This window comes from Oncorhynchus nerka, linkage group LG18, assembly GCF_034236695.1.
Source record: "Oncorhynchus nerka isolate Pitt River linkage group LG18, Oner_Uvic_2.0, whole genome shotgun sequence".
Taxonomy (NCBI): domain Eukaryota; kingdom Metazoa; phylum Chordata; class Actinopteri; order Salmoniformes; family Salmonidae; genus Oncorhynchus; species Oncorhynchus nerka.
In genome coordinates, this window is record NC_088413.1 from 20354456 (window position 1) to 20381358 (window position 26903).

General features: G+C 43.0%; 1 protein-coding gene across 1 annotated transcript; it reads left to right on the plus strand.

The window, feature by feature from the left end:
- The first annotated feature begins 19059 nt into the window (after positions 1-19059).
- LOC115125717 (GTPase IMAP family member 9-like) lies at positions 19060-25289 on the plus strand. The gene is made up of 3 exons (XM_029655258.2): positions 19060-19116; positions 23473-23547; positions 23850-25289. The coding sequence occupies exons 2-3, from the start codon at positions 23541-23543 to the stop codon at positions 24743-24745; spliced, it is 903 nt and encodes a 300-aa protein (XP_029511118.1). The 5' UTR covers positions 19060-19116; positions 23473-23540; the 3' UTR covers positions 24746-25289.
- The last annotated feature ends 1614 nt before the right edge of the window (positions 25290-26903 follow it).

Sequence of the window (26903 nt, forward strand, 5' to 3'; positions counted from 1 at the left end):
CTAACGCACTGTTGAGTTTTTTTTAACCTATTTAGTAAAGAAACAACCATTAAGACAAAACACAAAAAGTGGTAATATAATCTGTATACATGTCATTCTATACGGAAAACAGGTACATTTTGATTGATCAAGAATTCCCAATAGGCATGTGTCACGCCCTGAACATAGTTTTGCTTTGTATGTTTATATTACGAAAACATTGTAACGTGAAGAGTTCTCCTAGATATGCTTGATGTTTATACATTGTACGTTGAATGGAAAATATCCAAATCAAAGAGAATGTTTTGGGAAAGATGAAATGTAAAGTTAGTTGTCTAAAATTGAATTTGAGAAAAACTTAGACCTTGCCTCATTAACCTTTTACAGATAGGGGAGACTCTAGCGTCTCAACTGGCCAATTGCTCAGGGAAATGCAGAGCGCCAGATTCAAATAAAATGCTATAAAATTCAAACTTTCGTTAAATCACACATGTAAGATACTCAATTAAAGCTACACTCATTATGAATCCAGCCAAAATGTCAGATTTTTAAAATGCTTTTCGGCGAAAGCATAAAAAGCTATTATCTGATAGCCTGCACCATCTGCACTAGCGGTGTAACAAAGGAGCTAGCATATTTCAACCCTGGAGGCGCTACACAAAACGTTGAAATAAAATATAAAACATGCATTACCTTTTTTTATTATTATTATTTATTTTTTTCGCCTTTATTTAACCAGGTAGGCTAGTTGAGAACAAGTTCTCATTTGCAACTGCGACCTGGCCAAGATAAAGCATAGCAGTGTGAACAGACAACACAGAGTTACACATGGAGTAAACAATTAACAAGTCAATAACACAGTAGAAAAAAAGGGGAGTCTATATACATTGTGTGCAAAAGGCATGAGGAGGTAGGCGAATAATTACAATTTTGCAGATTAACACTGGAGTGATAAATGATCAGATGGTCATGTACAGGTAGAGATATTGGTGTGCAAAAGAGCAGAAAAGTAAATAAATAAAAACAGTATGGGGATGAGGTAGGTAAAAATTGGTGGGCTATTTACCGATAGACTATGTACAGCTGCAGCGATCGGTTAGCTGCTCAGATAGCAGATGTTTGAAGTTGGCGAGGGAGATAAAAGTCTCCAACTTCAGCGATTTTTGCAATTCGTTCCAGTCACAGGCAGCAGAGAACTGGAACGAAAGGCGGCCAAATGAGGTGTTGGCTTTAGGGATGATCAGTGAGATACACCTGCTGGAGCGCATGCTACGGATGGGTGTTGCCATCGTGACCAGTGAACTGAGATAAGGCGGAGCTTTACCTAGTAGATGACCTTGTAGATGACCTGGAGCCAGTGGGTCTGGCGACGAATATGCAGCGAGGGCCAGCCGACTAGAACATACAAGTTGCAGTGGTGGGTGGTATAAGGTGCTTTAGAGACAAAACAGATGGCACTGTGATAAACTGCATCCAGTTTGCTGAGTAGAGTGTTGGAAGCAATTTTGTAGATGACATCGCCGAAGTCGTGGATCGGTAGGATAGTCAGTTTTACTAGGGTAAGTTTGGCGGCGTGAGTGAAGGAGGCTTTGTTGCGGAATAGAAAGCCGACTCTTGATTTGATTTTCGATTGGAGATGTTTGATATGAGTCTGGAAGGATAGGTTACAGTCTAGCCAGACACCTGGGTACTTATAGATGTCCACATATTCAAGGTCGGAACCATCCAGAGTGGTGATGCTGGTCAGGCGTGCGGGTGCAGGCAGCGAACGGTTGAAAAGCATGCATTTGGTTTTACTAGCGTTTAAGAGCAGTTGGAGGCCACGGAAGGAGTGTTGTATCATTGATCTCTTGGCTACATAGCTGACGCACGCTGGACTGTCCATTAATTACGGTACTCCATTTTGCTTGTTTGTTTTATCTGTCGGCCCAGTTGCCTAGTCAACGCCATTTTACCTGCTGTTTGTTGTGCTAGCTGATTAGCCTCGCCTACTGTTTTTAGCTAGCTTTCCCAATTCAACACCTGTGATTACTGTATGCCTCGCTGTATGTCTCTCGCAAATGTCAATATGCCTTGTATACTGTTGTTCAGGTTAGTTATCATTGTTTTAGTTCACAATGGAGCCCAGGCCCTGCTTGTCCCCAGGTACCCTCATTTGTTGACTTCTGTGATCGAAAAAGCCTTGGTTTTATGCATGTCAACATCAGAAGCCTCCTCCCTACGTTTGTTTTACTCACTGCTTTAGCACACTCTGCTAACCCTGATGTCCTTGCCGTGTCTGAATCCTGGCTCAGGAAGGCCACCAAAAATTCAGAGATTTCCATACCCAACTATAACATCTTCCGTCAAGATAGAACTGCCAAAGGGGGCGGAGTCGCAGTCTACTGCAGAGATAGCCTGCAAAGTAATGTCATACTGTCCAGGTCCATACCCAAACAGTTCGAACTACTAATTTTGAAAATTACTCTCTCCAGAAATAAGTCTCTCACTGTTGCCGCCTGCTACCGACCACCCTCAGCTCCCAGCTGTGCCCTGGACACCATTTGTGAATTGATCGCCCCCCATCTAGCTTCAGAGTTTGTTCTGTTAGGTGACCTAAACTAGGATATGCTTAACACCCCGGCAGTCCTACAATCCAAGCTAAATGCCCTCAATCTCACTCAAATCATCAAGGAACCCACCAGGTACAATCCTAACTCTGTAAACAAGGGCACCCTCATAGACGTCATCCTGACCAACTGGCCCTCCAAATACACCTACGCTGTCTTCAACCAGGATCTCAGCGATCACTGCCTCATTGCCTGTATCCGCCACGGAGCCGCAGTCAAACGACCACCCCTCATCACTGTCAAACGCTCCCTAAAACACTTCTGTGAGCAGGCCTTTCTAATCGACCTGGCCCGGGTATCCTGGAAGGACATTGACCTCATCCCGTCAGTTGAGGATGCCTGGTCATTCTTTAAAAGTAACTTCCTCACCATTTTAGATAAGCATGCTCCGTTCAAAAAATGCAGAACCAAGAACAGATACAGCCCTTGGTTCACTCCAGACCTGTCTGCCCTCGACCAGCACAAAAACATCCTGTGGCGGACTGCAATAGCATCGAATAGCCCCCGTGATATGCAACTGTTCAGGGAAGTCAGGAACCAATACACGCAGTCAGTCAGGAAAGCTAAGGCCAGCTTCTTCAGGCAGAAGTTTGCATCCTGCAGCTCCAACTCCAAAAAGTTCTGGGACACTGTGAAGTCCATGGAGAACAAGAGCACCTCCTCCCAGCTGCCCACTGCACTGAGGCTAGGTAACACGGTCTCCACCGATAAATCCATGATTATCGAAAACTTCAATAAGCACTTCTCAACGGCTGGCCATGCCTTCCGCCTGGCTACTCCAACCTCGGCCAACAGCTCCGCCCCCCCCCGCAGCGCCTCGCCCAAGCCTCTCCAGGTTCTCCTTTACCCAAATCCAGATAGCATATGTTCTGAAAGAGCTGCAAAACCTGGACCCGTACAAATCAGCTGGGCTTGACAATCTGGACCCTCTATTTCTGAAACTATCTGCCGCCATTGTCGCAACCCCTATTACCAGCCTGTTCATCCTCTCTTTCATATCGTCTGAGATCCCCAAGGATTGGAAAGCTTTCGACTCTGTCAATCACCATATTCTTATTGGCAGACTCAATAGCCTCGGTTTTTCGGATGACTGCCTTGCCTGGTTCACCAATTACTTTGCAGACAGAGTTCAGTGTGTCAAATCGGAGGGCATGCTGTCCGGTCCTCTGGCAGTCTCTATGGGGTGCCACAGGGTTCAATTCTCGGGCCGACTCTTTTCTCTGTATATATCAATGATGTTGCTCTTGCTGCGGGCGATTCCCTGATCCACCTCTACGCAGACGACACCATTCTATATACTTTCGGCCCGTCATTGGACACTGTGCTATCTAACCTCCAAACGAGCTTCAATGCCATACAGCACTCCTTCCGTGGCCTCCAACTGCTCTTAAACGCGAGTAAAACCAAATGCATGCTTTTCAACCGATCGCTGCCTGCACCCGCATGCCCGACTAGCATCACCACCCTGGATGGTTCCGACCTTGAATATGTGGACATCTGTAAGTACCTAGGTGTCTGGCTAGACTGCAAACTCTCCTTCCAGACTCACATCAAACATCTCCAATCGAAAATCAAATCAAGAGTCGGCTTTCTATTCCGCAACAAAGCCTCCTTCACTCACGCCGCCAAGCTTACCCTAGTAAAACTGACTATCCTACCGATCCTCGACTTCGGCGATGTCATCTACAAAATGGCTTCCAACACTCTACTCAGCAAACTGGATGCAGTCTATCACAGTGCCATCCGCTTTGTCACTAAAGCACCTTATACCACCCACCACTGCGACTTGTATGCTCTAGTCGGCTGGCCCTCGCTACATATTCGTCGCCAGACCCACTGGCTCCAGGTCATCTACAAGTCCATGCTAGGTAAAGCTCTGCCTTATCTCAGTTCACTGGTCACGATGGCAACACCCATCCGTAGCACGCGCTCCAGCAGGTGTATCTCACTGATCATCCCTAAAGCCAACACCTCATTTGGCCGCCTTTCGTTCCAGTACTCTGCTGCCTGTGACTGGAACGAACTGCAAAAATCGCTGAAGTTGGAGACTTTATCTCCCTCACCAACTTCAAACATCAGCTATCCGAGCAGCTAACCGATCGCTGCAGCTGTACATAGTCTATTGGTAAATAGCCCACCCATTTTCACCTACCTCATTCCCATACTGTTTTTATACTGTTTTTTTTATTTATTTACTTTTCTGCTCTTTTGCACACCAATATCTCTACCTGTACATGACCATCTGATCATTTATCACTCCAGTGTTAATCTGCAAAATTGTATTATTCGCCTACCTCCTCATGCCTTTTGCACACATTGTATATAGACTGCCCATTTTTTCTACTGTTATTGACTTGTTAATTGTTTACTCCATGTGTAACTCTGTGTTGTCTGTTCACACTGCTATGCTTTATCTTGGCCAGGTCGCAGTTGTAAATGAGAACTTGTTCTCAACTAGCCTACCTGGTTAATTAAATAAAGGTGAAATAATTTTTTTTTTTTTAAAGTATGGCATTGAAGCTCGTTTGGAGGTTAGATAGCACAGTGTCCAAGGACGGGCCGGAAGTATATAGAATGGTGTCGTCTGCGTAGAGGTGGATCAGGGAATCGCCCGCAGCAAGAGCAACATCATTGATATATACAGAGAAAAGAGTCGGCCCGAGGTTTGAACCCTGTGGCACCCCCATAGAGACTGCCAGAGGACCGGACAGCATGCACTCCGATTTGACACACTGAACTCTGTCTGCAAAGTAATTGGTGAACCAGGCAAGGCAGTCATCCGAAAAACCGGGAATACTGAGTCTGCCGATAAGAATATGGTGATTGACAGAGTCGAAAGCCTCGGCAAGGTCGATGAAGACGGCTGCACAGTACTGTCTTTTATCGATGGCGGTTATGATATCGTTTAGTACCTTGAGCGTGGCTGAGGTGCACCTGTGACCGGCTCGGAAACCAGATTGCACAGCGGAGAAGGTACGGTGGGATTCGAGATGGTCAGTGACCTGTTTGTTGACTTGGCTTTCGAAGACCTTAGATAGGCAGGGCAGGATGGATATCGGTCTGTAACAGTTTGGGTCCAGGGTGTCTCTCCCTTTGAAGAGGGGGATGACTGCGGCAGCTTTCCAATCCCTGGGGATCTCAGACGTTACCTTTGACAAACTTATTTTGTTGGCACTCAGAATATGTCCAATAAACATCACAATTGGTCCTTTTGTTCGATTAATTCTGTCCATATATATCCAAAATGTCAATATATAAAGCGCGTTTGATCCAGAAAAAAAATCAGCTTACAAAAACTTAACGTTACTACAAAATATTTCAAAAGTTGCCTATAAACGTTGTCAAAATATTTCAAACTACTTTTGTAGTTCTAGAGTGACATGGGATGTGGAGTTTAGCTTTGACTCCCAGAAGCCTCCACAGTTCGGTCATTACGGCTGCCGAAAAGTGGTGTCCTCTGTCGTTGTCCACGGTTTCTCCTGGCAGGCCGAAACGACTGAAAACGTGATTTAGCAAAAGAACGGCCGTGGTTTCCGCTGTGTCATTGGTCGCCGGCAGGCACTCCACCCACTTTGTGAATGCGCAAGTCACTGTGAGGAGATACTTGTTGCCTCTGGCTGACCTGGCAACTGGGCCGACCCAGTCGATCTGGATCGAGCTCCAGGGGTAAGACACACCCTTGTTGCAGGGGTGCTCTGTGAAGTGGCTTGGAGGGTTGAAACTGGCAGCAAACTAGACACCCCCTCACGTATTGGGCCACGTCTTGTTCCATGTGAGGCCAGTAGGCCACCTGTCGCAATGTTTCACATGTAGCCTTGACCCCCCTATGGCCTCCACATGGCTCGTCATGGGCATGTGCTATCATTATCCCCCTCTGTGTTTTAGGAACCACCCACCTTCAAGCAGTGTCAGTTTCTGAAACATACACCAGTAGGTAATCTACAAGTGTGAGGTGCTGTTTAGTTGCGTACAGCGAACGCAAGTCGTGTGAACCTGCCAAAACCAGTTCGGACACTGGGTGATTGACAGGATCCGACAGGAACGCCATCAAAGTGGCGAGGGACTCATCTTGGTGTTGCATTGCTACCAGATCGCTATTCAGGAATGAATGCGTTAGCAACATATTATGTTTGTGCGAAGATGTTTTCTGTGGTGCTACATGGCTACGCGTTACCGCAGACACCATAGCTTCCTCAGTGGGTTTTTAGTCTCGAGCATCAAACACCCAAGGGGTGCGGTGAATTGCACCGGATTTCGCCATGCTATCGGCATGGTCATTGCCAAGTTTGTCACAACCAGTTGATTTGGAGTGTCCCTTGACTTTCTTCCAATACACCTGTATGTCGTGTTTGGTGATGAGGTCATCAAAAGCTAGGATGAGCTCTTTGTTTTTCACCTCTTTACCACTTGAAGTAGTCATGTGCTTTTGTTTCCAAAACGGCAAGTGGCATAAGAAGGTGAGTCTCGTGTAGTTTGAGTCGGTACAGATCGCCAGTTGTGACAATTCGTGTTTCACCACCGTTTGCAGGGTGATCAGCACTTGCCACTTCTGTAAACTGGCTGGTCTTGTTGCCAAGCCGAAATTGAAGTGGTTTGCACGGAATGTCGTTGGGCCATACCATTCCCACCCCAGCTTGCAAGTGGTCTAGATGGCGATAAGAACAGCCATCTGCAAATGCCATCGGCATTTCAAGACACACATTCTCTTCGAAGTAGTGATGGTTCGAATGCAATGGCGGAGCGATGTCACGCGGGGGTGGTGCGGAGTCGGTTTCATCGTCACCACAGCGTTGACACACCGCCAAAGCACTGCCCAATGGCAGGTTTTTCGCTTTTGCGTAGTTGATTACTACATCATGGCTCTGCAGCGTCATAAGCCAAGCCACTATCCTGCTGTTGTGTACAGCACTCTCACGGATTCGTTGGCTTTTCAGAAAAGTCACAGGCTGGTGACATGTTTCTATGATCACCTTTTGTCCGCCGACATAACTGGTGAAGTGTTTGATTGCCCCGACTGTCGACAGCAGTGCTTTTTCGCAGTCTGAGTATTTGTGTTCAGCAGGGTTGAGTGTTTTGCTCGCATAAGCAACCACACGTTTCTCTTGATCGTATTTTTGGTACAACCCAGGGCTAAGGCAGTGCTCTGAGAAACAGAAATGTCTTTCCCTATGTTTTAGATGTGGCTCAGATGAAGGAACATTCCTCCATTCCACTTGGCAGTGTTCAAAACTACACGGTTTCTGGCAGGGGGTATGCGATACCATATCCTCAATTCACGGGGTTGCATTCCCTTTAGACCCGGAGGTCTGTCTACTGGGTAACTTTACTAACACCAATCTTAGGCAAAGCCATACTATAAAGCTAACAGAAATATTGCTAGCGATTGCCAAGAAATGTATTGCCTTGAAATGGAAATTGGATTCCTCCCTGCCAGTTGCAATGTGGCTATCGGAAGTTAATAGTTGTATCCCTTTGGAGAAAATCACTTACTGCTTGAGGAATAAGTTAAAGACATTTTACAGAATTTGGCAACCTTTTATTGACTATATGGAGAGCCTCCCCCCACATCTCATTGATTGAATCTATATATAATCCTCACATAATGTTTCACACGTAATGTATAATATGTAGCCTACGGCAGGTGACCCAATGTCTCGTTATTTTTTTTCTTTCTTATTGTATGTTTGTTTATATAATTATTATTATTATTTATTTTTTGTTACGCTCGTCTGTTACTGTCACTTTGTCCTATCGTTGTCTAATATCTTTTCACTTTTGTTTTGAATGTTTTTTAATTGGAAATTGCAAACAATTTATTATTATTTATTTTTTTAAATGTCTTGTCTTTGTTGGTATACCAGGCAGGGTGCCTCGCAAAGCAGGTTTTTCAAGGAGGCCACAGCTTCGTTGTGAGTGACATCCCAAACGAATGGGGTGTCTTTCTGAAGAAGACGAGTCAACGGTTTTGACAAGTCGGCGTAGCTTTCGATGAATTGACGGGAGTAAATACATACTCCCAAGCAGCTGCTCACCTCGTGAAGGTTCGTAGGTGTTTTGATGTTGCGGACTGCTTGGATTCTGTTAGACTGTGGCAGGATGCCCTCGGCACACAACAGAAGCCCAACATAGTTTACCTTGGTCCTGCACCATTGTCCTTTCATGATAGCCAACTTAGCCCCTGCAGTCCCGAGTTGGGTGAGAACGTGGTCCATTTCATTGAGGTGATGTGACCAAGTCTCACTTCTCATGAGAACGTCGTCCATGTAGATTATCGTCCCCCTAGAGGCTGCGTCTGGCATTTCCTTGTGCAGGAAGATGTTGAACTCTGAGGGGGATTTTGCATACCCGAATGGGCAACGATTGAGAGCTTGTTCGAAAGAGAAAGCCAACTTGTGTTGGTCATGAGGGTTGACTGTCATGGTCCAGAAACCATTAACCACGTTGACGGTGGAGAAGTACTTGGCGTTTGCCACCTTTGGCAACTCTTGGTCTAACTGTGTCATTGGCCAACGACACAACGGAACCAGTTTGTTGAGTTCTCTATAGTCAACAGTAAGACGCCATTTACCCATTGGTTTTAGAACGGGCCACACGGGAGCACTGTACGTACTGTTACATTCCCTGATTATCCGTTTAGCTAATAAGGAATCGATGATCTCTTGTACCGCTGTGTATGCTGCGAGCGGGATTTTGTATTATCTAGCAAACGTAGGAGTTGCTCCGGGTGGCGTAGGAATACCCGTAACCCCACAATCCAGTGAGTCTGTTGACCAGATCTCACTGCGTTTGTAAAACAATTTTCTCAACTGATGGCTTTCAGTGTCATTGACAAGAGCATCAACCTCCGACAGTAGTTGTATTACCTGTGCATGGAAACCAGGATATGGTTCAGCGACATTGTACAGGTCTTCATCGGGTGGTGATGGCATGTCACTTTTGGGAGAGTCATCGGTTGTTACCTCACAAGAGTGTACTTCGCATGCAGGACGAGACGCGATATCATCCTCCGTGACGATGGAGGATATTAATAGGTTGCTGTCAGAATCGACATCCAGCCTGAAAGTTGATGTTCGTCAAGTGGCAATACGGGAGTTAGTGCAATTGCTTGTGACTGACAAGTAAACATCGTACCTCCCTCTCCATCTACGTCTAGGGAGGACGGAAGAGGCCCAATCACGGGAACAACCAGTTCAAAATCATGGAAGGAGTAATCGATCAATGTTCCTAGCTGAGTCTGCCGAGAAATGGAAATATCCGCTGGAGTCAGATGTTGTAGGTAAGTGGATCTAGTGGTTAGTTCCAACAGCGGGTTGCCATTGATAGTTAGCCCCAAGTCAAATAGTTGCAGAGAGGGTTGGAAGAACGCAGTGGTGCCTTCCATCCGATATCCGGGCGCCAGGTTCAGTCTTACAGAAACCTCTGTGGTTCTTGCCGGAATCAACATGGCGGACTCAGTTATCACCTTGCAAGCTTCAGAAATAGTCTACCCGGAAGCGATTCGCACCGGGTCGAAAGACAAGGCATGTTGGTTTGGCTGCGCCAAAGACCAAAGAACTTGGTTTATGGTATCGAGTTTCACACCCAATCTTTCCAAAATGTCTGGTCCCACATAGACTGTATGTGGGAGGTCCACGATAACCAGTAGGTAGTGAGATACTTCCTTGGTTCCAATGCGGATGAGTGTCATCTGGGGAGTCGTTCCCAGTGGAAATCTAAACGTTTTCGGAACAAAGGGATGGCAGTTAGCCGTTTTTGAAATTTTGTTTAACATTTCTAAACTGATTGAGGATTTTTCTGACCAGGTTGCCAGTCTGGCATCCTCAACCATAGTGCCGTTTAGGCACACGCCCCTATCAGAGGAGGGCGGTAAGTGTTGGCTGGTGAGTCACCCAATCCACACAGGAAAACCTCATGATCGGTTAAGTTCCGAGTTGAACTCACCTTGTCATTTGCCACCAATGGCAGGCTCATAGCCAAGTTCACCAGGTTTGCGTCAGATGCTGACGTCGAACCCACGTCGTTGCACAATGTATGGCAGGTAGCCATGGAAGAATTCGGTGAAGTCAACGGAGTTGGCATAGGTATTTGTGACCAGATTTGATTCGTTTTCCAATCCATTAGTGGTACCAAACGGTCAATTAAATCGATCCCAATCAGCATCCGTTCAATTTCGATGCTAGTCACATACACGGGGTGGATCAGTGACATGCTTTCGAAGTTGAGTTTCAGTAGGAGACGTTTGGTTAGAGGCGAGGTAGCTTGAGTGAAGCCTCAAAGATTCGCATCGCAATGTTCCGTTTTCAACCAACGTTTTGCAGGATCCACTGCCCTTTTTAGTTCATCCAACAAGGTTTGGATATGAGGGAAATTGTCGAACCCGAATCTATCAGAGCGTGACAGGTCAAACAGTACTCCAGGACTGTTCTAAGGTATGGCCTGTTGGAGTTGGTTTTTCTCGTCATATCCCCAACAAAATGGACTGGGTTGGGAGAACGGAGCGGTTTGTAATCTGTGTCAATTTTCAAGACAGATAAGTCACCTACGTGACCCAGTGGGTCCTCTATCGGAATGGAAGAGGAATCATCTGTTGCAAAGCTGCTTATCTTGTGCATCTCCACATCCATATCCAAGTCTGTAGACAAAACCTGCAGGCTTGTGTCTAGAACGAGCGGTTCCTGGACAGGGATTTGAGTGGTGGCGTGGGTAATGGAAATGTTTGTGTTCTACCGAATTGCAAAAATGTTGGCGGACAAGGTTTCCAACGATTTTACGCCTAGTCATTGTCCTCTTTCTCAGATTTCTTACGACGCAGTACTTCTCTTATCAAAGCTTCTAGATAATTTTGGTTAGCGTATAGATCATTGTTGAACACTTTGTTGCCCTTGTTACGCTGGTTACTCTTTGTTACCCTGGTCTTGACCCTTTGTGAGAGTTAGGCGCAGGGAAATGTCGGCTAGGTTGATCTCTACGGGACCTGTTCGATTGGGGACGTTCGTCGTAGCTATTGTTACGACGGTGGTTGTCGGGGTGGTGGTTACGTGGTAGCCACCCCGTTTGATCGTCATCTTTTACCCCACATGTCCCCTATGCAGCATCTTCTAATTTGAGTGATGGTTCACGCCTAAGCTCGAAAGTCGAGGTGTCCAGGCTCTTAGCCCAACTTGCTTTTGATGCTTCAAAAGCTGTGCTTGCAAGTTCTCGGAGCGTCAAAATTGGCAACCCAATGTGGGCAGTAGGGCCCAAGTAGTTAATGAAGTTGGGAGACATGTTTGACAGGAACAGTTGTTTAAATGGCAATAGATCTTCCATTCAGTGAGCATGCCAATGTAAGCTGAACGAAGCCGGTGATAGTAGGCTTGTGGATGTTCATTTCGAGCGTGTCTGATATTGTTAGCCAATGAGCTATCATGTTTGCGAGTCGCAGAACCACTGAATTCTATTTTCAAAACCGTGGCAAGTTTAGCATAGTCATTTTGCATGTGTTGCTCTTGTAGACGGATGAAGCTTGTCACGTGTCTGTTGGACGTTCGCTTCAAAAGGTAGAGCCTGTCTGCATTTGTAGCGTTTGGGTAGCCATCCAAGGCATCCTCTATGTCTGCTAAGAACGTCTCAGTGTTGTTTGGCTTTTCTGGAACGGGCTCAAAGATGCGGAAGTTTTTGACAATTTTTTTCAAGGCGATCCCCGGCGAGCATCTGCACTCTCCCGTCGGGAATTGTGGGCCGAAAGGCCAAGAGGAAAAGGCAAACTGTGGTTGTGTTGACGAGGAGGCCGCAATTCACTGTGGACCGAATGGCCAAGAGAAGGAGGCTGAAATCTCCTGTCATCTACATTCCATCGGTCTCTGAGCTCCGGATGTCAGCTAAGTTGCTTGGTTTGGTTGTCCCGCGATAGCGCGTGACTGTTCTGGAGTTTCTCCAGATGATACCTAAGGGTGGTGTTCTGCTGCATCGCAGAGTCCATATGGGAGTTGAGGGTGTTTATTTTAGACACGTAGGTGTCGCCCTTGCTCCGCTCGGCCTCACACTTATCCGTCATGTTTTGCAGTGAGAGGTCTCGAGTGTGGAGTGAGAGATCCAGTGAAGCGATGTCCTCCTTTTGTGTAGAAGTCACAATTTCCAACTTTCTCACCTGGTCTTTCTCATCCTTCATTATATCAGCGACTTCAATGAGTTCTGCTGTTTTGTCCTCCAACTTGGTCATTGTGTTCATTAACTAATCGTCTTTGGTCTGCAAATTGTGGAATAGAGCATTATTGCTTTGAGTGGTCTCATTCACAGCTGCTTGCAGGGCATCAATTTGCTCGCCCCGGTTTCTAGCTAGCTCGTCAGATTCATCTAGTTTTGCGTGGACTTCATCGTATTTAGTTTTGGCTAAAGCGAGTTGTTCCTTTAGAATACGGACTTGGTCAAGATTTTGTTTGTGTTCTTTGTTTTAAGTGTTAGACAGATCTTCCAATTAATCTGTCCTCACACACAGTTCCTCGGCTAGCAGTAGCTTATCCTTTTCGGCTTTCGATGCCAGCTCCCTTGCTCACCTGTGCCTTGAACTCCCCAGCTTCCTGCTCTTGCTTCTGCTGGGCACTGAGGTACTGGTGCACTGTCCATCTCTGCTGGTGGGCACATTTGAGGGCTAAACTGGAGAGAACCTTTATCTCCGCCTGATGGTCTATTTTGAAGAGCATCTGTCGCAATTTCTGCATTTTTCTCACTTATGGCATCGAAATCTAACATTTCCAGCCCCTCGGCATAGTAAGGGAACACCCCCCTGAAATGTACATAAATGAATGGGAAGTCATTGGCACTGGACAAACCATATACACGGTGTCCAATACTACTCAATTTGGCGTTGTTTCATTCAAAGTTGATTGCAAATGCCATATGGCAAATGCCAAGTGTAAAACTTTAAAAATCCAACAGATGGTGAGTGCGCTCCACCGTGGTTTTTCATATTGCAAATGTAACACAAAAACTGAACATTTTTTCAAAAACGTATCACCCCCTTAATAGTTTGAACAAAGTTAACTATTGCAGGCACTGTCTGTCTCTACGCACCCCAATGTGTCCCTCCTTCCAAGCTGTGTGTGTGTGTGTGATTTAGTTTTCTTGGAAATTTTATGGGAGACATGATTGATTTACAGTTCATGAGGGTTGCCTAATCGCACATGTGAAGTTTTGGAGAGATCTGACTTTTTAACCCTTCGAAACCCTCCCCTGTGACACCAATTATGGCACTTCCGGTTGGCACAGGAAGCTAAAAGTAAAGACATATCCTCATTAGAGTATGCTTTTACAGAATCCTGAGTTTTAAGTCTTTACGTTAATAAATCCTGTTGGGGCTAGCCCTGAATACTGCCCCTTCTGGAGGAATTCGGTACCCATATAAAACATGATACATTTTTGTCAAAAGTTGCTAATATATGCATATAAAAAATATTATCGAATAGGAAACACTCTAAAGCTTCTAAAACCGTTTAAATTTTGTCTCTATGTAAAGCAGAAGTGTCAGGGCATGCATTCTCCCAAAGTCTCTCTTGTAATGGAAAAAGTTGCCACCACTTTGACGTCATCGTAGACACACTTACCAAGCAGTTATAACCATGGAAACAGTTTCTACGTCTTCAGCTCGAAGCCTGCTTTCGATGAGGCGTGTAACTGTGAGAATCACGCGCTCACCAGACGTTCAGCGTGCCGAAAGGTCTCGGTCATGCAAAAAAAAAGTTTACCCAATGTGCGCTGTGAAGTTTCTCTCTTTCCCTCAGGATGGATTGTACAACGTGTGTGTGTCTGTTCACCCTCACGATTGCTGTAGACCTTTATAACATGTTAAGGCTTAATTATAAACATAGTTTGACAAGTTTACTCGACATATAATGTATACTTTCGACGTTTTGGTGCGCATCCACTTGAAATTTGCATACATTTCGACCGAAATGTGGCTAGTTTGAGAACCGAAAGACACAGACTTGAAAACTGAACGCTAACTTGGTGAGTATTAACCCTTCCAGGTCTTCTGATGGAAGAACAGCAACGGTAAGGGAATATTTATGTGTTCATTTTGGGTTTCTGTAGACTCCAAGATAGAGGAGTCATTATGCTAAATGGGAGCGCCGAATCCCTATTATAGCCTAGTGAACGCAAAATGGAATGTTAAAAATAAATGTAACACAGCGATTGCATTTAGAAGAAGTTTATCTTGCCATACATATGTAAAACATGCATATTTAGTCAAAGTTTATGATGTGTATTCCTTGTTAGCTGACGTTATCTGCCGGAGCTATTTTATTTCTCCTGACATTGCAGTAGCATTTTTTGAACGATGCATAATTGTAAACAGAGATTTATGGATATATATTGCAGATTATTGAAAAAAAAATGAATGTACTGTGTAACATGTTATATTACTGTCATCTGATGAAGATTTCAAAAGGTTAGTGAAATGATTTTTCTTTTAATCCTGCGTTTATTGATTGCATATTTTTTCCTACTTGGCTATGCTAATGAGGTATGTCTGCAGTGGTGGTTGGACATAAATATGTGCTATGTTTTCGCCGTAAAACATTTTAGAAATCTGACTTGCTGGGTAGATAAACAACTTGTTTATCTTTCATTTGAGCCATTTTTCTTGCTAATCTGTGGAGGTTAAATATTTTTAGGATTATTTCTTGCGTTCCCTGCGCCACAATACAGCTCAGGGGGGTGGGGGGGGGTTCCCAAATGGGAACTAGTAGCCCCAAGAGGAACTGACTGATTTACACAGGGTTGAATGCACTATTTCTATCAAACTGCAGGTTGGGTAAGGAAAAACACTTTTAGGGTGATTTTAACCACTTCCGGTTGCTTCAGGAAGCTTAGAATCGACACAGGTAGACCTCATAGTAGTCTGATGGACTGTCATCAAACACAGTTTCATAAGACATTCATAACCCACATAGGCTTCAGGTTGAATTTAAGGGTGCAGGCAATGTATTCCTATGGGGAGAGAAGTCATTGAAAACTGTTTGATGTAGACACCTTCTTTTAACTGCTAAGGGTTAATGCAACACAGTCAAGTTTAGGCTTGCAGAGATCGGGAGGACCTCGGGAACGTACCTGATGTTGAATTGTGCTTCTCAACGTCATTTGCTTTGGGTGACAGTGAGAGAACCTCTCACTGTCACCCAAAGCAAATGACGTTGAGAGGCAGGCTTCATTTTGGGCCTACTTTTTCTCATGGTTGCTGTGCTTAGACTGAGCGAGCTACGGTCAAGCGGGATATCTCGTTGAACTCGGCATGGCCTAGAGATTATGGTAATGCCATTGCCTGCTCTCTGTGTCTTTACGCACCGCACTTTGTCACTCCATCCTTGCTGTGTGTGTGTGTGTGTGTGAGAGAGCTTTTCTTTGATATCTGGTGGGAGAAAGTGACTGATTTACAGTACATGAGGGTTACCTAGTCACACATATGAAGTTTTGGAAAGATGTGACTTTTTTAACCCTTCGAAACAGACACTGTGACCCAATTAACTTCTTGCGTCGAGCCTACCCGGATCCGGGATCATGACTACAGCCTCCAGTCCATTACCATAACGCAACGTTAACTATTCATGAAAATCGCAAATGAAATGAAATCAATATGCTAGCTCTCATGCTTAGCCTTTTGTTAACAACACTGTCATCTCAGATTTTCAAAAATATGCTTCTCTACCATAGCAAAACTAGCATTTAGCATTAGCATTTAGCATTAGCATTTAGCGTTAGCATCACCAGGCAACATTTTCACAAAAACCAGCAAAACATTCAATAAATAATTTACCTTTGAAGAACTTCGGATGTTTTCAATGAGGAGACTCTCAGTTAGATAGCAAATGTTCAGTTTTCCTGAAAGATTATTTGTGCAGGAGAAATCAGTCCGTTTTCTGCGTCATGTTTGGCTACCAAAAAAAACGAAAATTCAGTTATAAAAACGCCAAACTTTTTCCAAAATAACTCCATAATATCGACTGAAACATGGCAAACGTTGTTTAGAATCAATCCCCAAGGTGTTTTTCTAAATATCTCTTCAATGATGTATCGTTCCTGGAAGTGTGCTTCTCCGTCTGTATCGCATGGTAAAATGAGTGCTACTGAGAATTGCGCACCAATTTAGACAAAGGACACCAGGCGGACACCTGGCAAATGTAGTCTCTTATGGCCAATCTTCCAATGATATGCCTACAAATACGTCACAATGCTGCAGAGAAATCAGTCTGAATGGCAGAGAGCATAAGCTCGTTCACAGCACATTCACAGCCATATAAGGAGACGATAGTAAAACAGAGCTTCAAAAATTCAGCTCATTTCCTGTTTGATGTTTCATCTTGGTTTCGCCTGTAGCATCAGTTCTGGGGCACTCACAGATAATATCTTTGCAGTTTTGAAAACGTCAGAGTGTTTTCTTTCCAAAGCTGCCAATTATATGCATAGTCGAGCATCTTTTCGTGACAAAATATTGCACTTAAAACGGGCACGTTTTTTTAATCCAATAATCCAATAATGACATAGAGGTTAAAGGCACTTCCAGGTGGCACAGGAAGCTATGAGTAAACACATATCTTTCTTGGGGTATGCTCTTACAGAATCCTGAGTTTAAAGTCTTTATGTTAAGAATTAACTGATCTAAACAGGGTTAAATGTAGTCATTTTCACATTTGCAGGTTATGTACATCAAAATACCTTTTGGGTGAATTAAACACTTCCGGCTGCTCCAGGAAGCTTAGAATCGACACAGGTAGTCCTCACAGTAGCCTGATGGATTCTCATTGAAGACAGGTTCATAAGGCATTATTAACCCACATAGGCTCTAGGTTGAATTTAGGGGAGCAGGCAGTGTATTCCTATGGGGAGAGATGTCATTGTAATCTGTGAGATCCCCCAAAAATATTTGACTGTTAAAGAACAATCCTGTCACATTGTTTAATATTTTGTGATGACATTGTTACGGATACAGGTATCGTGTGTGTGTGTGTGTGTGTGTGTGTGTATGTATCCTGTGTTTTTTTTCCTCTCCTTCTCCCCTTACAGGTGAAAATCAGCGAGTTGAGTTCTTCTTGCTATAATATGGAACTGGTCTTTTACCAAATAGGGCCATCTTCTGCATACCAATCCTACCTTGTCACAACACACCTGATTGGCTCAAACACATTAAGAAGGAAATCAATTCTACAAATGAATTTTTAACAAGGCACACCTGTTAATTGAAATGCATTCCAGGTGACTACCTCATGAAGCTGGTTGAGACGATGACAAAAATGTGCAAAGCTGTCATCTAGGCAAAGAGTGGCTACTTTGAAGAATCTCAAATATAAAATATATATTGATTTAACACTTTTTTGGTTACTACATGATTCCATATGTGTTATTTCATAGTTGTGATGTCTTCACTATTATTCTACAATGTAGAAAATAGTAAAATAAAGAAAAACACCTCAATGAGTAAGTGTGTCCGAACTTTGATTGGTACTGGAAATATTCAGACCCTTTGCTATGAGACTCTAAATTGAGCTTGGGTGCATCCTGTTTCCGTTGATCATCTGTAAGATGTTTCTACAACTTGATTGAAGTCCACCTGTGGTAAATTAAATTGATTAAACAAGAGCTCCGAGACAGGAATGTGTCTAGGCACAGATCTGGGGACAGGTAACAAAAATGTCTGCAGCATTGAAGGTCCCCAAGAGCACATCATTCTTAAATGGAAGATTTTTGGATCTACCAAGACTCTTCTTAGAGCTGGCCACCTGGCCAAACTGAGCAATCGGGGGAGAAGGGCCTTTGCAGCGACACTCCCCGTCCAACCTGACAGAGCTTAAGAGGATCTGCAGAGAAGAATGGGAGAAACTCTCCAAATACAGGTCTGCCAAGATTGTAGCGTCATACCCAAGAATACTTGAGGCTGTAATCACTACCAAAGGTGTTTCAACAAAGTACAGAGTAAAGTGTTTTTTTCTTCTAAAAACCTGTTTTTGCTTTGTCATTATGGGCTGTTATGTGAAGATGAATCTGGATTTTTTTTTTAAAGAAATTTTCGAATAAGGCTGTAACATCATTTTGAAAAAGTCAATGATACTTTCGGAATACGCTGTAGCTATGTGAGAGCATGATTTACAAGAAATACCCTGACTGAATAAAAAGGGACTCAATGACCAAGTTTTGTCATGCAGAGGAGCGCATGGTCACGGTCCCGTAAAGATGTGCAGGCGTTGCATTTTATTAACCAATGGTTGTGAGCCACATCATCCAGCTCGCACTATCACATTATGTAGTTAACTGATATATTAAATCCCCCTCCAGGCATTGTAAGATCTAGTGTGAGTGAGCAATGTAATCTGTACAGGAACTCAACCCAAGATTTACAAGAAATCACCTGACTGACTAAAAAAACAAAAACCTCAAAGGGTGACCAATCACATCATGAAGTACAACGAAGCATGCCCCCAGATTTTTATAAAACATCAGCTGCATCTCCACTTGTAGACAGAAGACTCTAGATACCCAAATCAACAAGCAGGCAAAGGTAAGGATGTCTATAAATTACTATTACAAGGCACAAGCATGAACCACATTCTTGTTGCATGTTTTGATATTACAAATGGGTGTTCTTTCCAAATAGATTTTCAAAAATGAAATATAAAGCAGTTTAATATCTGTGAATCTTTTGGAAAGATTACATATTCAATATAAATTTATACAACACCTTCTATAATATGTTTATTGTAATGAGTATCTAATGGATACATGTAATTTGTAAATATAGGCATTATGATGTAGGAGTTATGCACATTCCTAAAACAGGACTAATATGTACTTAAATATTTAATACACATTCTCCACTACATTTTTGCCTGCACTATTAAAGCTCTCGTACCCTTTTAAAACTATAATCTTTAATTGAAACAATAACAAAGCATCCTTCCCACACGATCCCCTAAAAAAAGTAAGGGCTGAAGAGAAACATAACCATTCTCATTCATAGACAGCTATGGGTGGACTGATATCAAATGCATTGTTGTAACCATGTTTGGAGGCTATACAGTGTTTGTTCACATTTACACTGTTTACAAACATTAGAGTAAAACAAGCCTAGGCCTACATTCAATCAGATCAAGTGTTAAATTGCGATAGCCAACACTACACCTGCATAGATTATATTTTGGCAGTGTCAGATGTTTAACTGAGATGGAACTGTAAAATAGTGAGCAGCTGCTCTTTTGATGTTGTCAGGAAGCCACACCCATCCCACTGGTGTTATGCCTTGGTACACTAGAAGTACATTCATTTCCAATGGAACGCTGCATTTGGTTTGCAGCATAAAACAATTCAAAATAAATAAATAAATATAAAGAAGTTACAGTGCGTTCTGTGTGGTGTATATTTTGGATGAATTGAACATATGTGTCAAACTGTGTAGCAGAAGGTGAATGTTGAACTATTTTTGCACACATGCAAATGATGCTGTGTGCCATTTTGCGCTATATACTTTCAGTATGATCAAGAATGTAGAAGTTCAGAACAAGAAAGTGTAGGCTATATACAAATAATGACAGTCAAATTGAAAATCATTCAACGAAATAATGATGATTTCAATCAGCCTAATCGAGATGTAGATTACATATCACATTTCAGTGTTCAAACATGTAAACCTGGCGGGCAACTCCACGCAGCCAATGGAAAGGTCAGTTTTAGTACAATGCGGTGTTGCACTTTGTTGTCACAGATTATTTAAAAGTACTGTCATCAGAAAACGCAGAGATGTGTAATTATTTCTCTGTTCCACTGTTAATTTTTTTAATGATTTCTCAGATTGTAATGAAGCAAGGACTAATTACATTTGTGCGTCTGCATGTCACCCACCTTAGTTTTATTTGATATATCAACACAAGTTATATTGTAATGAAACAAGCAGGGAGCAGGTCTTGCACCCTCGACCTTCTTGCCCGATGTCCAGCGCGCTATCGACTGTGCCGCAAAATCATGCTCAAGCGAAGAGTTGATATCCATGCTTATAAACACAGGGTCGTTACACTATTAACTTTAGGAATTAAACCTCTAGCCATTGTTTAAAATATCAGGCTTCAAGCAAACTGTATGTACTTTGCTCTATTTTTCAGTTTTATATTTTCACATACATTTTCTTATAATAGATATTTTAGACCAAAGCCTTGTCGTAACTAAAAGTACATTATTATGCACATACAGACAAGTGTCCATTTTCAACAGCAAGTGATGCTACACTACAATAAATGGTAATGGGGTCAGGGACTACTTCCAGAGTGGTTGTGAGCAAGTCATCTCTGCTGTACTGTGAAGGCTGTGTAGGTCATATGCTTCACCAGCAGGGGCGCTATTTTGCATCATTGTGCCTAGGAATAAGTATCACCAATAAATCACAGCTTAAACTTGTAGTGTTAAAGTAGTATTTACCTGTCTGTAGAATGCCATGCATTTTCAAGAAACCGCTAACATATGACCTTCATCTGCAATTGGGCTAAAAGGTATTCACAAGTTGATCATGACATGAAGCAATATAGGCCTATTTCAGCACAGGATGGGCAGAGGAACATCAGTCTGTCCAGCAGATCAACTTGGATTTAGACATGAACGAAATTTGGAGATGGGATCAGTGTATTGTCAGAATCTCTATTATTGTCTTCCTAGTTCAGCCCTTGGTCCTAGACACAATATATATATACAAGTATGTGGACACCTCTTCACATTAGTGGATTCAGCTATTTAAGCCACACACATTGCTGACAGGTGTGTTAAATTGAGCACACAGCCATGCAATCTCCATTGACAAACATTGGCAACAGAATGGCCCTACTGAAGTGCTCAGTGACTTTGAACGTGGCACCGTCATAGGATGCCACCTTTCCAACAAGTCAGTTTGTCAAATTTCTGCCCTGCTAGAGGTTCCCCGGTCAACTGTTAGTGCTGTTGTTGTGAAGCGTAAATGTCTCGGTACAACAATGGCTCAGCCACCAAGTGATAGTCCACAAAAGCTCACAGAACAGGACTGAAGTGCGTATTATGTAAAATTAGTCTCTCCTCGGTTGCAACACTCACTACAGAGTTCCAAACTGCCCCTGGAAGCAACTTCAGCACAATAACTATTAGTTGGGAGCTTCATGAAATGGGTTTCCATGACCGAACAGCCGCACACAAGCCTAAAATCACCATGCGCAATTCCAAGCGTCGGCTGGAAAGGTGCAAAGTTCCCCACCATTGGATTCTGGAGCAGTGGAAATGCGTTCTCTGGAGTGATGAATCACACTTCACCATCTGGCAGCCGATGGACTAATCTGGGTTGAATGCATAGTAACAACTGTAAAGTTTGGTGGAGGAGGAATAATGGTCTGGTGGCTGGTTTCCCTTAGATAATGGTCTCGTTTCCCTTAGATCCAGTCAAGGGAAAGCTTAACGATACAGGGTACAATGACATTCTAGCAGAATCTGTGCTTCCAACTTTGTAGCAACAGTATGGGAAATATCCTGTTTCAGCATGACAATGCCCCTCTGCACAAAGCAAGATCCATACAGAAGCGTTCTGTCTAGATCAGCGTGGAAGAACTTGACTGGCCTGCACAGAGCTCTGACCTCAACCCCATCAAACACCTTAGGGATGAATTGGAATACCGACTGTGAGTCAGGCCTAATCCTAAAATCATGGGCATTAATATGGAGTTGGTCCCCCCTTTGCTGCTATAACAGATGCCACTCTTCTGGGAATGCTTTCCACAAGATGTTGGAACATTGCTTGTTGGGCACTGATGTTGGGTGATGTTGTTTCCACAAAGATGGAAGCAGAGAATCATCTAGAATGCAATTGTATGCTGTAGTTTTTTCACTTCACTGGAACTAAGGGGCCTAGCCTGAACCATGAAAAACAGTCCCAGATTATTTGAAGGGGTGTCCACATACTTTTGTATAGTGTAGATACATACATGGATCCACAGGATCTTACTCAGGCATACATTATTTGTGGTGTTTTCAATATATGTTTTATTAACTTTGATTTGAATGGTTTTTGTTTGGCATACAAGTGAGAACTGAGTCAAAGCGTAGTTCTGTTACCGTGGAAATGACTTCATGCACTCCAAGCTTTCATTATGCCCTGTCCATGAAACTGTGACAATGTATCACAACCTGTGAATGTGTGGAAGCCTGACAAAGCCAAACTCTTGTGCATTTCAAGCTTCTCGTAGATGGTGTTGATACAAATCTCCAAGTAGCTTTTCCCCCATACCAAAAGCATAATGATGTCCTCTTTGGTCTGTTCACCCGTTTGAAGGGCATCTTTAAGATGAAGGCATACTCATGTCTGCCTCTTCCTTGTCTCATTCCAGCATTGATGTCAGAGAGCCCTTTGAGACCACAGACTCATCAGTTGTAGCGTAGGTCTCTTTTCCATCTTCAGATTCATCTTCACACCTTGTGTCGACATTTTGAAAAACTCCTGCTATTAGGATTTCTGAGAAAGCCCGAAAACATGCATGGAAAATTGGTTGTATCCCCAACATTCTTTCAGACGCATTTTCCTCGCTTCTATTGCAGCTGGTAAACTGGTGTTCTATAGAAGGAAGTAAGACACTGCTGCCATATTCGCCTAATGTGGAAACTTGGTGGGTAGGCAAGAAATGGACAATGACAGCTCTGTCAGTAGTGTTTCCTTTATTTTTGGCTGTTATCTGTAGATGATGTCATTGTACATTTTCTTAGAGTTTGTATTTTATAGACCAAAAATACAAGTTTAAGAAGCAATATGAGACAGAAAAGTTAGCTCTAGTAGCGGTTCTGTAAGATCACATTTCTCTCTACAGATCAACATCACACTTCTCTCTACAGTAACAACATTTTGTATTTTATCCAACAGAGACCCTGGTTGCTCTGGGTGGGAACACTAGACCTGAGAAGAGCTTGACAGCATTCCAAAAGCCAAACATGACTGGTGAGTACTTAGACTTCATTTCACTGTATGTAGGCTACAATACAGAGATGGAAACTGTTTTGTTGTTGTGGGTTTTCACAAAATAATTGTTTTTAATACATTTTAATAAAATGAATGTAGGATTACATGTAGCTTCATTTATAATTAATGTAATTGTTCATTTGCTTACAGTTAATATTCTATAGACCATCATTGTCTAAGAAGATATGGACTGAACATGTTTAGTACGTGTTCCATAAGATGACCAAACATCAACATTAGAATTCTTTCTAAAGTCACAATCTTTCCTTCTTAACCAACAGAGCAAAATGAGGAAGTCCGGATTGTTCTGCTGGGGAAGACGGGAGCTGGGAAGAGTGCATCAGGAAACACCATCCTGGGGAGAGACACTTTTGAGTCAAAAATGTCCTCTATTTCTGTGACATCAACATGTGAAAAGAAAATAGGAGAGATGGGTGGGCAACATGTAGCTGTCATTGACACACCTGGATTGTTTGACACCAAGTTAACACCGGAGGAGGCACAGAAAGAGATCTCACAGTGCCTGTTTTACTCCGCTCCTGGTCCCCATGTGTTCCTGGTTGTGATCGCGCTTGGAAGATTCACTGAAGAGGAGAAGGAAACTGTGGAGATGATTCAGAAATTATTTGGTGTTGAAGCATCGAAATACGCCATGGTTCTCTTCACAAATGGAGACCTTCTTGATGATGATGAAGTAACAATTGAAGACTTCCTGAATGGAAATACAGATCTGGAAACTTTAATTGCCAAATGTAATGGTGGATATCATGTCTTTAAAAACAATGATCAGAATCCATCTCAGGTCACTGAGCTTCTTGACAAGATTAACAAGATGGTGAAGTTGAATGGAGGAAGCCACTACACCACTGAGATGTTCCAGGAGGCTGAGAGAGTAATTGAAGAAGAGAAGGAGAGGCTCCTGAAAGAGAACAAAGAACAGAGACTCAGAGAGATGGAAGAACTGAAGGCAAGGTTTGAAGGAGAACGTCTAAGGGAAGAAGAAGAGAAGCTGAGGAGAAAACAGGAATGTGAAGCTAGAGAGAAAGCTGAAATTTTAAGGAAAGGTGCCATAATCGGAGCAGTTGTGGGAGTAGTTGGGGGCCCATTTGGTGTGGGAGTTGGTGCAGCAGTGGGAGCTGGAGTTGCAGCTATAGTAAATAGATGCAGAACACAATGAGAGTCTATAGCTAACAGTGCTGTACATTCTACAAGTTGTTTGACTTCATTACTTGATATTTAAATCTTCCTCTATATACACAGAGTTAACCAAACATTTGGAACACCTAATATTGAGAACTGTTAGAGTATAAAAGAGTGAAAGTTGGCCTTGCCTTTCCTATCATCCTGGAAAAGGGCCTAAATACAGAGAACACAACACATTAACTCGTACCTCTTCTCTAAATTTACAGGATACAATCGTTGGAAATATATTTTTTAGTCATCACTACTTACAGAATGAACATAAAGATAGATCTGGGTATCGCACGTTTGAGAGCACAGAATTGTACATTTCCCTGTGTAAAGATGGAAGATAAGTGTATTTCTGCCTGTCTGGCTAAAAAGCAATGCATTACTGTAAGATTAATTTACAGTTGCAGTTACAGCTACCGTTGCTTTCCAAGAAGCATGATGAATGGGATATTAACTATTTAATGACAAACCACTACTATTTATTTCATAGTTATTTCATGGCACTATAAAATAAAGGGCCACTGAAAATACCTTCCTGTTGTTTTACCCGTTGTTTTTATTGCTAATTCCGAAATGAAAAACCACTTATCTCCTTAAGTGCTTCCATTCTGAGCTCTCTTCTAACTAGTACAGGGCATAGGGAGATGGAGATATAGTCTAACTAGTACAGGGCATAGGGAGATGGAGATATAGTCTAACTAGTACAGGGCATAGGGAGATGGAGATATAGTCTAACTAGTACAGGGCATAGGGAGATGGAGATATAGTCTAACTAGTACAGGGCATAGGGAGATGGAGATATAGTCTAACTAGTACAGGGCATAGGGAGATGGAGATATAGTCTAACTAGTACAGGGCATAGGGAGATGGAGATATAGTCTAACTAGTACAGGGCATAGGGAGATGGAGATATAGTCTAACTAGTACAGGGCATAGGGAGATGGATATATAGTCTAACTAGTACAGGGCATATGGAGATGGAGATATAGTCTAACTAGTACAGGGCATAGGGAGATGGAGATATAGTCTAACTAGTACAGGGCATATGGAGATGGAGATATAGTCTAACTAGTACAGGGCATAGGGAGATGGAGATATAGTCTAACTAGTACAGGGCATGGAGATATAGTTTAACTAGATGGAGAGATGGAGATTTAGTCTAACTAGTACAGGGCATAGGGAGATATTAGTCTAACTAGTACAGGGCATAGGAGATGAGATTTAGTCTAACTAGTACAGGGCATAGGGAGATGGAGATATAGTCTAACTAGTACAGGGCATATGGAGATGGAGATATAGTCTAACTAGTACAGGGCATAGGGAGATGGAGATATAGTCTAACTAGTACAGGGCATAGGGAGATGGAGATATAGTCTAACTAGTACAGGGCATAGGGAGATGGAGATATAGTCTAACTAGTACAGGGCATAGGGAGATGAAGATATAGTCTAACTAGTACAGGACATAGGGAGATGGAGATATAGTCTAACTAGTACAGGGCATAGGGAGATGGAGATATAGTCTAACTAGTACAGGGCATAGGGAGATGGAGATATAGTCTAACTAGTACAGGGCATAGGGAGATGGAGATATAGTCTAACTAGTACAGGGCATAGGGAGATGGAGATATAGTCTAACTAGTACAGGGCATATGGAGATGGAGATATAGTCTAACTAGTACAGGGCATAGGGAGATGGAGATATAGTCTAACTAGTACAGGGCATAGGAGATGAAGATATAGTCTAACTAGTACAGGACATAGGGAGATGGAGATATAGTCTAACTAGTACAGGGCATAGGGAGATGGAGATATAGTCTAACTAGTACAGGGCATAGGGAGATGGAGATTTAGTCTAACTAGTACAGGGCATAGGGAGATGGAGATTTAGTCTAACTAGTACAGGGCATAGGGAGATGGAGATATAGTCTAACTAGTACAGGGCATATGGAGATGGAGATATAGTCTAACTAGTACAGGGCATAGGGAGATGGAGATATAGTCTAACTAGTACAGGGCATAGGGAGATGGAGATATAGTCTAACTAGTACAGGGCATAGGGAGATGGAGATATAGTCTAACTAGTACAGGGCATAGGGAGATGGAGATATAGTCTAACTAGTACAGGACATAGGGAGATGGAGA